The sequence below is a fragment of the Strigops habroptila genome, chromosome 18 (genome assembly GCF_004027225.2).
Source record: "Strigops habroptila isolate Jane chromosome 18, bStrHab1.2.pri, whole genome shotgun sequence".
In the NCBI taxonomy this organism is placed as follows: domain Eukaryota; kingdom Metazoa; phylum Chordata; class Aves; order Psittaciformes; family Psittacidae; genus Strigops; species Strigops habroptila.
The window spans coordinates 4,298,425-4,308,449 of record NC_044294.2 but is presented as its reverse complement, the minus strand read 5'-3'; the positions used below and the strand labels follow the sequence as shown (position 1 = coordinate 4,308,449).

The 10,025-nt window shown below is 56.0% G+C and overlaps 2 protein-coding genes across 3 annotated transcripts in view; both read right to left on the bottom strand.

Annotated features, from left to right (window-relative positions):
* Positions 1-1,172: 1,172 nt before the first annotated feature.
* LOC115602341 (serine/threonine-protein kinase pim-1-like) lies at positions 1,173-4,877 on the bottom strand. The gene is made up of 5 exons (XM_030473379.1): positions 3,886-4,877; positions 3,755-3,805; positions 3,139-3,505; positions 2,734-2,910; positions 1,173-2,458 (listed from the first exon to the last, which is right to left on the bottom strand). Exons 1-5 carry the CDS (start codon positions 4,063-4,065, stop codon positions 2,301-2,303), a joined length of 933 nt encoding a protein of 310 aa, XP_030329239.1. The 5' UTR covers positions 4,066-4,877; the 3' UTR covers positions 1,173-2,300.
* Positions 4,878-4,974: 97 nt separating this feature from the next.
* Positions 4,975-10,025, bottom strand: part of KIF21B (kinesin family member 21B) — a 42,709-nt gene continuing 37,658 nt past the window's right edge. For both annotated transcript variants that reach the window (XR_003989648.1, XM_030473378.1), the window contains one exon: positions 4,975-9,634. Coding sequence is in view for 1 of the 2 variants with exons in the window: in XM_030473378.1 (XP_030329238.1) it covers positions 9,580-9,634 (55 nt within the window). In the remaining variant the exon portion in view is untranslated. The remainder of the gene's footprint in view (positions 9,635-10,025) is intronic.

Here is a 10,025-nt window from a genome sequence, read left to right as displayed (position 1 = left end):
CTTAGTGACTGACTGGTGGCCTTGGCAGTCATGGGAAACGGTTGGATGAACTTAAAGGTCTTTTACAACCCAGTGATTCTATGATTGTATGATTAAGTGGGGGGGGTTTCCCTTAAAAAGCCCCAGGAACTCTAAGGTTGAGTGATGTCTTTATCCTCACCTAGCAAAGGGCAGTGAACTCCCCATCAAGGAGAAACAAAGGATGAAAAGGCCTTTTCCTTTCCTCCAGTCCGTGTGTGCAATCCCTATGCCACAACGTGCTGGTGATGGGCAGCATGGAGCGGAGCAATGGGCAGTCTTTGCTGCGGCTGCATATCTTCAGGTCTCCCATCTCACCTGCCATGGTTCTTTCCCCATGGCAGAAGTCTGGGACATGGATCTGGTGGCTCTTGGCCTTGGGAAGATCTCGCTGCACAGGAAAACCAGAGCACAGGGAATCAAACATGATCCTTTTCCAGCACCCAAAACTTGGCTGCACTCGGTCGCACAGACAGGACAAGATGACACCTGGGCAAGACAAGGAGGTGCCCAGGCATAACTAGCTGGTACCTTGGCAGGACAAAATGGGACCTTAGAAGGACAAGATGGCAACTGAGCAGGGAAAGATGGTAACCAGGCAGGACAAGATAGCGCCCGGGCAGTGGAATCTTTATCATGTTTCCCTGCAGCCTCATCACTTCCCAGGAAGCATGGCATCACCTGAACCTCATCCTGCCCACTCCCCCCATGCCGCTGTTACTTCACCGAAGGCAAATCAGTGTCGCTGCAGAGGGATGGATCCAGCCTTCCCTGTGCTGCTTTGTTGGGAACTTCAGAGTCAGTCTCTGCTGCTGCCCACAGTAGCTGCAGTGTGGTGCCCAATACCCCACAATAAAAGGATGGCTCCATCACGTCAAGTGGTTTGTTTTAATTTAAAACTGCATAAAAGCATACGATTTCTGAGTTCCCCTGTACAATATGAACTGTTAACAGTCGGTTACACGTCAAGACCTGACACACAGACAGCCTGGGCCAGCTCCCCCAGCCCTAAACAAAGACACCCCTGGAGACAACCAAACCTCATCTGCAGACTGAGAGCCTGCCCGTGGCAGGGAAACGGCAGCGACCACAACTATGGACACAGGGGGCTGGGGAGCAGCAGCCGCTCCGCACCTCCGCCAGGCTGCTGATGGGAACACTATGGACCCGGGGACAGACATGGGACACACACGGAGGGATGACCCAAATGGAAAACCAGGGGATCAGCAGCTGTAGGAGCAAGGCGCAGGTTGGAAACCCATGGGAATTATAAATAAATAAATAAATAACTTTGCCCACCGGCTAGAACTCTTAAAAAAAAAACCCCGAAACAACAAATTCATGAAAATAAGTTAAAAACCAAAACTGGAGCAACAAGAAAAAAGGTCAAATCTTATCACTATTAACAACTGTACAACAACTTTGCTCCTCTCTAACTTTGTCCATATTTACAGCTCTGTTGGTTTGCATTGTTTGTGCATTCGTGAGGGCACAGAGAAGCAAAGAACCCCAGACAAATCCACGTGAGACGGAGGCACAGGAGGCATCGCCCGGCTGGGCTCCCACGTGTCCTCTGACCTTCTTGGGAAGGAGCTGTATATCCAGGCGAGTCTTGGAAAAGCACCAGAGTAGGAAAATTCAAGTATTTCCTCCAGCACAGCCCAGATGGCAACTGAAGGCACTCGTGCAGGGGGACAGCGGAGAAGAGGCACCACCCTGGACCTGCCCCCCATGATCAGTTCTTCCCTGTTGAAGCTTTTCTCACAAGAAGGTCCCTGTTCCTCTTGTGTTCCTGAATTCAGCAGGTCAGGAGACACTTGGGAGCCTCCAAACCCAGAAACAAAATGAAGAAACAAAACAAAGAAAACAAAACAACAACAACAACAACAAAAAAGGAAAACACAGAAACTACACCCAAATCCCCAAAAAACCCAAAACCCCAAACCCAGCTCCCTAAAAAACCCACCCCCCAAAAACCCCAAATCGCCCAAAACCTCCCTAAAAAACCAGCCAACCCCAAAACCCTACCCCAGCCCCCCTGAAACCCAAAATGGACAAAGCCAAACCCCGATCTCCCCCAGAAAACAAACCAGAACAAAACAAACTAAACAGAACAACACAAAGTCCAGGGCAGCCAGGCTGGATGGTGGCCGCTGGTGCTTGGAAGACGAGGTCCAGGACAAGCTGTGCGAGGTCCCATCTGATGATCCTTGCTCAGTTCTGTGCTCACAAGGACAAGTCTGGGATTCTTTGCTGCTTCTGGCAGGAGCCGCCCGGAGCTCTCACTTGCCAGGCTCCTGGATGAGGCTGTGCAGGTGGATGTCGGCTGGCTCCTGGGGCAGGTGAAGGGCTTGCAGCCACGTGTGGTTGAAAATGTCTTCCAGGGATGGTCTGTCGGAAGCGTGCAGGGATAAACACCACCGGATGAGGTGCTGGCACTCTGGGGAGAGAACTGGGACACACTGCAGGAGGCTCCTGTCCACCCTGTGCCACTGTCCGCAGTGCTCAGGCCCTGCTGGGTGTGCTCAGAGCTGCACCAAACCTCCCGCTCCATGAGCCGTGCTGGAGGAGAGCAGGATGGCAGGACATGTGCCACCTCCTCCAGCTGACCAAGGCAGATCAGCCTCCTCCACAGCTCTCAGAGCAGGATGCTCGTGTGGCCAGAGCCATCTCCCAAACCCCGTTCTCCCCAGTGGCACGAAGCCGGGTACCCACCGACAGAGACCCGGCGCCGGAAGAAGAGCTCCCCACCGATGATGTCCTCGTTGCGCTCGAAGGGGACGTCCCCACAGACCATGTCATAGAGCAGCACGCCCAGGGACCAGATGGCTGCTGGACGGCCGTGGTAGCGGTGGTAGCGGACCCACTCTGGTGGACTGTACACACGTGTTCCTACAGGATACAGGCACAGCTCAGCAGGAGGATGCTGCCTCCTCCTGGATCCCTGCCCCAGCATCCCCAGGGATGCGGGGTTGCACTGGTGGTCCCACACCAAAAAGCAACTTGGCAGCCGCTGGGGAATGAACTCCCCCTCCAGCAAAGCAGGGAACCGCCGGTGCCCAGCCAGGCTGGGCCCTGCACTGCCCGCGACCAGGAGCATCCCGCTAGCTCTGGGCTCACCATCAAATTCGGTGTAGGCCGTGTCCTTGAGGAAGGTGCTGGAGCCAAAGTCAATGAGCTTGAGCTCTCCGGTGGCCAGGTTGATGATGATGTTCTCGTCCTTGATGTCGCGGTGCACGACGCCACAGCTGTGGCAGTGCCGCACAGCCTCCAGCACCTGGAGGAACAGCCCCCGCGCCAGGTCCTCGGGCAGGAACCTCCGCTCCATGATGAAGTCAAACAGATCCTGCGACGGCTCCGGACGCTCCAGCACCAGCACGAAGCTGTCGGGCAGCTCAAACCAGTCCAGGAGGTGGATGATGGCGCTGCAGCCAGAGCCCACCTTCTTCAGCATTGCTATCTCCATTGGTACTCGAGTGCCATTGGGCTGTGGGGGGACCATGATGCCGTCAGCGGGGCTGATGCTGCGCTGGGGGTCCGGTGCCCCCTGCCCTGAGGATGCTGTAGTGCCGCCCTGCACTGCCCCACTGGTACCAGGCATCCACCAACCTGGGAAAAGCTCTGGTATCCACCTGCCTGGACCTACCAGTGCTTGGGCATCCCCCTGCCCGGTTGCTGCACCTCCCCTGGTGACTCCCGGTTTCCCCTCCCGCTGTCCCGGTGGCCCCGCACTCACCAGCTCTCCCCACGAGGAGATGCGGTCCCGAGCCACGTGTTTGATCGCCACCTGCAAGCCAAGGGCAGCGTTGGGCTGAGCTGGCCCCCGCCGCGCCGCCTCCCCGCCCCGCCACCAGCCCCGCCACTTACCGGGGCGCTGTCGGACAGGCGGACCCCCGAGTACACGGAGCCGAAGCCGCCGCTCCCCAGCAGCGGTCCCACGCGGTAAAGCTGCTCCAGGGGCTCCTTCTTCCCTGCGCGCCAGACGCGGCCGTTACTGCTGCTGTTACGGCCCTCAGCCGGTGCTGGGCATCCCCACAGCCGAACCATGGCAGTGGGATCAAGCCCTCCACAGGGAGCTTACTCCTCACTTTATCCCTTTTCCCTGCAGCCTTGCCACTTCCTGGGGGTGCTGCGTGTCCCCAGGATCCCACGCGCAGAAACCCATGGTGGGGCTGCTCTGGTGCTCACCACGTGTAGCTGATGCGCAGCACCAGCTTTCTGTTCTGACACCTTTGGTGTGGGAACAGTGGCTGGCTGGATATAGTCACTTTTGGAGCTGGACTCTGGAGAGCCTGAGAGAGGTCCCCAGACTGGCATTATGCAGAAGGAGCATTAGGTGGCTAAACAAGTGCAGATCCCATGTTGGTGGGGCTGTTCCAGTGTTCACCATGTGTAGGTGACACTAAGCAACAGCTTTCTGTCCCAGCACTTTTGGTGTGGGCTGAATGTTTTCACTTTCGGAGCTGGGCACTGGGGAGGCTGAGAGAGAGCTCCTCAGGCATTACACACATAGAGCTTTAGGTGGGTAAACAAGCGCAAGTCCCCGTGTTGGTAGGGCTGTTCCAACAGTGCTTGCCAACACAAGGTGACGCCCAGTAAACAGCTTTCTGTGGAGGCTGTTTGGGCTGTGGGTACAGCTCACTGCCCCCCTTCCTGCCCTTGCAGTGCCTGGGGCTGGTTGGTTGCCCAGTGTCTTGGGAGGCACATGCTGCCCAGGAGAGGGCAGAGCCAGTCAGGCTGGTCTGTGCTTCCTCCACCTTGGCTCCTTAAGTTCCCCCCAGTGCAATCACATCTACCCCGACTGCCTGAGGACTGTGCCTGTAAGGGTGCAGGTTACCTTCTCCCAACACACAAAGGGCTGTAGCTACATCAGCTCACCCAGCCTTTCCCCAGTCCCTTTGCCAGAACGTTCCTGGCTGTGCTTTTCCCCTCTTCAAAGCCATCTCTTCTCTGATGCTTCATCTCAGTACATTATATTTGTGAGGACAAAAAGGCAAGGACCAACCACAACCATTGTAAAAACATGTACATCATGAGACCAAAATAACTTACACTATTTACAGCAACACATCGTGGTATAAAATATATGTACACACCTTGTCCTCTGACATACCCAGACTGCTGGGCTGGGCTGCATGACCCAGCAGAGACAAAAAACACACCTTCACAAGAGTTGGCCTCTAGAAAACAGCTCTGAGCAAGAGAAGGCACCTGCTATTTGCAATGCTTGTGCAGCGGGCAGGGGTGATGGAGCAGGTGACGTGATGCTGCCGCTGCCTGAGCCCTCCCCAGGACTGGACTGGAGGGTGCTGGGTGATCCCGGGACATGGGGCATGTGGAAGAGCTGGCAGGTACCAGGCAGAGCTGTTATGGATGAAGGGAAAAGCCCCCTGGGGCAGGAGGAAGGTACAGGGCTGTGCTTTTCTAAGGGTGATGCCCAGGAATCCAGACCAGGGCCTGGGGGATTGGGGTTGTGCAGGGCTCCCTCCCAGTTCCAGCTGGAGCACCAGGAGGGCCAGGAGTCCCTTTTCCTCCCCAGGAAGGAGGGTGTTCAGGGAGGGTGTTGCAGCCTGCAGGCTGTGGGCTTGCTGAAAAGCAAGTGGGAGCTCCATGCTCTGCAGGGATTGTACCTGCACCCTGTCCCGTATGGAACAAGGGAAGAAGGGCTGGGATAGGGGCACTGGGAGAGCACCCTGGGGAGCAGGCACCAGTTCTGCAGCACCAAGGCAGGAGGCAGAAGCTGAGACCCCAAAGCATCTGTGCTTAGAGGTGCTGGGGAGGAACAGTGGGGGGGACAGGACCCTAGTGCCCAGCTCCTCACATCTGGCCAGACTGGGAGCTGCAGCACCAGCCTGTCCTTTTGTGCCACAGGAGCTGCGAGTGCCAGGGATGGGACAGTGCCCAGGCTTCCTGGTGGGCTCAGAGTGGTTTGGGGAGCCTTGTGTGCAAAGCTCAGCTCTGGGCCAGCACTACACCCTCAGCAGAGGCAGGAGCTGGCCCCTGTGTGCTGGAGTGGGGAGACCCACGGGGCAAGAGTCAGGCCCTGGGGACAAAAGCAGCACCCAGTGATTTGAGGAAGGGAAGGACCTCCCTGGACTGCAGGTATCAGACCAATGCACCCAAGGGCAAAGCAAAACGAGGTGCATGGTGCAAAGGCAGCTCAAAACTGTCCCTGCAATGACAGGGGGATTCAGAGGCCACAAGAAGGTGCTTAAGCTGTGCAAGTCCTGAGCCCCAGAGGAGCTCCCCAGCACAGTGCAAAGGATGACACAGCTCACCCGCTTCCTCCAGCAGGCAAACAGCCCTCACCTGAGCCCATCTCCACCTTGGCTGTCTAAGCCCATGGCCCCACTCTGAGCTCTGAAGGACCAGAGTCCCAGGGGCCACCCCTGCTGCATGTTGGGACCTTGTGCTTTAGTGTTTGGGGGAACCTGCCCCCCCTAAACTGGCTCAGAGTGTGGCTCAGAGCTGTGAGCCCCTTTCCAAACCCCATCGTGCCAGGAAAGCAGGACACAACCCTGTGTCAGCTTTCCAGCCCCGAGTAGGGGGTAATCTGGGGGCTCCAGGGTTACCCTGGTTTACGTTCAGTGTCTGGGACTAGATCTAGATTCAACTATGGTTTGGGGATAAAATAATCAAACATCACACATGAGAATGATGTTCTCTCACAGACCTGGACGGAGGCTTTTACACGACCAGTTCGCTGCTGCTCCAGGCTGCAGGCTCTGGAAAATGGGGACTAGGACCAGTTCATTCCAGTGATGTGCTTTGCATGGACATTCTCCACACAAGAAGGGCTTCACTGCGCCCTCTGAGAACAGAGGCAGGAATCCAGGTTGAGCTGAGCCTTTCAGAGGTCCCTTGCCATCCTTCAAGGGGACAAAAGAGACCACTTCCAAACTGCAGATCAACACAGTAACTAATAGCAACAAAGCTGAGGCTCAGCCCAAGCACCCCACCAGCAACAGGAGCAAAACCTCAGTGTTGTGACTTAGCTGGGGGGAATCCCACTGCAAAGGTGAGAGCTTGATGTGGTCCTGCTGCACGAGGGTCCATACAGTGAGGTGGGGGTGAGGCCATGTGTCCCCAGCATGAATTCAAGTGTGAAAAACAGAAACAACAATTAAGAGAAGAAAAAAAAACTAACAGCAAACACTCCCCACCCCATTCCCGACACAAACCCAGTAACAACAGCACCCAGCTTGCACCGTGAGGTAGCTAAACCAGATCAACACCCGAGAAATGCTCTTCTGCATGGGAAATACCAACCCACACAGATACTAAAACACACACACACACACACAGAGAACTATGAGATCACAGTTACCCCTCTCTTCAAAGACCCCTCTATCCAGTCACTTGCTGCTGTTCTGCAGCACCTGCAGGCTGCAAAAGCCTTGAGGCCCCTTCAAGATGCTACTGGACATAGTAGCGAGGTGGATGCTCAGCATCAGGCAGGATTGAACACTCAGCCCTGGGAAATAAAGCAGGCACTTGCAGCCTACACACAAGAAGAAACTGGTGGTGAAAGGAAAGATCTGACCCCAAGAGTCCCCCAAGAGCAGGTTCCTTCGTCGACTTCAGCAGGGAGCAGCGAGGGGTTCCGCATCAGGCACTGGCAGATCTTGGTGCAGACGTTGATGCACATGGTACACCTGGTTACAGACACTCAAACACACATCCCTGCCCAAACACACACATCCACACCACCCATTCCAGCCAAGCAAAGCTTCCACCAGCTCTGGAATGAGCAGGGAAACCCTTTCCAAGGAGGATGACGCCTCCTGAAGCCCCAAGTCTGTGCCTTACTCTCAGTTCTCCATCAGCCATGGCAGGAGGGCTCCTCACCTCAATGCAGGGCTCAGACATGATCACAAGGGGCTGCTCACTGTCCTGGGCAGGGTCACACTCACACACGCTCATCACACCTACCACGAAGGCAAGCCAGTAGGATGGGGTTTTCCCCCAAAATGAGCCAAGGGTAGTCCATGAGTCACCATGGTTGGAAAAAGCACAGGGAAAATGGTCTGGGGGGCAGGTCCTGAACCCCCTGTGGCCTCTGAGATCCCAGTTCAGTGCTGGTGGGATCTCATGAAGAAATCCTTAAATTTGAGTTCAAACACTGCTTCTTCTGTGGCAGAGAACACCAGGTTCTCTCCAGCCATTCCAGGAGAAGCCCTGCCTGGCCCAGGGCAGGACGGAGCATGAGATGATCCAACAGGATTGATGGAGGAAGGCTCCAGTGTGAGACCAGGGCCTTGCATGCCCTGGAGCCAGAGGGAGGAGGGAGCCTGGGGAAGCTGCATCCTTGGGAAAAGAGTCCTGGACAGAGTACCCAGCTTTTCATGGAGATTGGACCGTGCAAGTTCATCCACTGCAGGATTGTCCTTCAAGCATGGGCTGAATCAGGAGACTTGTGCAAGACGAGTGTGTGCAGCCCCTTCCTAACCCTGCTTCTGGCCCATCCTCCGGCTGCTCCATGCCTTGCTTGGCCTTCTCTGGCTTCTAGATCCATGAGGCCAATGGGCCAAACCTGAGCTACTCCTTCCCAGGTAGAAGGCTGAGAGCAGAGCCTGGAGGAAGGATTTACAGCTTCCAGAACAAGATGGGTCACAGGGTTGATGGTGATGAATCGAGCCTTGGCCTCTTTGCCCTGTAACCTCTGTTCTTGCTTTGTTTCTCTACCTCAAGGGGGTCAACATGCTGCAGGAACCCACCACAAAAGCCCTGCTGAGGGCCAAGATGTCAAGAGCAGGGCTAAGCAGCCCTTCCCCACTGCAGAGCACAAGGGCAAGAGCCCGTGAGCCATGGTTCAGCTGAGTTTATGACTGGGGTTTAGAGAATGTCAAAGGGAACTGCAGCAAGTTTGTCTGTAAGTTGACTGATGGAGATGTTCCCAGGCTTGCTGTGCATCCAGAGCTGGGACATAGCAAAGGAACTCAGAGGTGCCCACCTCCAACTGCTGGGAACAGGTAGATGGAGGACGTGGAATGATGGGACTACCTTGAAATCCTTCTCCAGACTGCCCACAGCAGAGAGGCTGTCCCACAAGTAAAGGCTCCGAAGAGCAGCCCCTCTATACTGTGGTCCTGGCCAGCAGACACTAAATGTCCTCGTGGCTGTGGTGTGGCAAAAGACTACTGCAGGAACCAGGCCCGGACCCAGCAAGGATAGAAGCAGCACATCGTGGTGGAGGCCACATAAGCCCATGGAGACAGTGGGGGGTCTCAGAAGGAGTCAAGGAGCTCTGATGCTCAGAATTCCCATCAGGCATTACAGCAGGTGGGTGAGAGAAGAGCTGAAACACTTCCTGGTCACTGGAAAACCACCAAGAAACCTCAACAGGAGGGAAGGTGGAGCTGATGATGCCCCATGGAGCTGCCTTCTCACAGGAGCTAGCAGTGGTCAAAGTACCAGATGGGACATCGTCCACCCCACCGGGTCAGGCACAAAGAAATCCCCGTCCCTGGACTGAGCTCCTAGAGATGACCAGGTCTTGATAGCGAGGGAGAGGTACCCCGACCTTCACCCTCCTGTCATGTCCTCCAGTCTTTGCAGCTCCTAGTTGGACCCCGCGGGTAACCTCCTCCCGCTCCAGAGCTTCACTGTCAAGTCACTGAGAAACAAAGGTGAGAGGGATGATGTGACCCCGGGGGTCCTGCAGAGAGGAGCAACGCTGCCCACCCCCAGCCCATGGCAGCATGCACCCCACAAGACCCTTTTCTCATGGCAAGAGGTTGCCCAATCTGTTTTGGGGAGCAGACAGGCCCAATGGGGCTCAGCCTCCAGCTCACCCCACTGGCAGCAATTGGGGAGAATGAAAAATGGTGACCTCCAGGGCTGACCCTGACAACAGGACTCCTGCACCCCTTGAGTGACTCTAGGTCAAAGCAGTGACACCGCAGGGAGCTGCTGTGCTTGGGCTCCCCAGGGCATGGGCTGCTGACTCCCACCCGACCATCCATGCAAGGGGGTGGGCAAGGCCACAGTGTCCTCCGAGCTGCCAC

Coding starts and splice junctions, on each gene's coding strand:
- LOC115602341 (XM_030473379.1), bottom strand. CDS start 4,065: ATGGTTCGGCTGTGGGGATGCCCAGCACCGGCTGAGGGCCGTAACAGC. Junction 3,506..3,754: donor TCTCCTCGTGGGGAGAGCTG/GTGAGTGCGGGG, acceptor GTCCCCCCACAG/CCCAATGGCACTCGAGTACC. Junction 2,459..2,733: donor CCGGCGCCGGGTCTCTGTCG/GTGGGTACCCGG, acceptor TTCTCTCCCCAG/AGTGCCAGCACCTCATCCGG.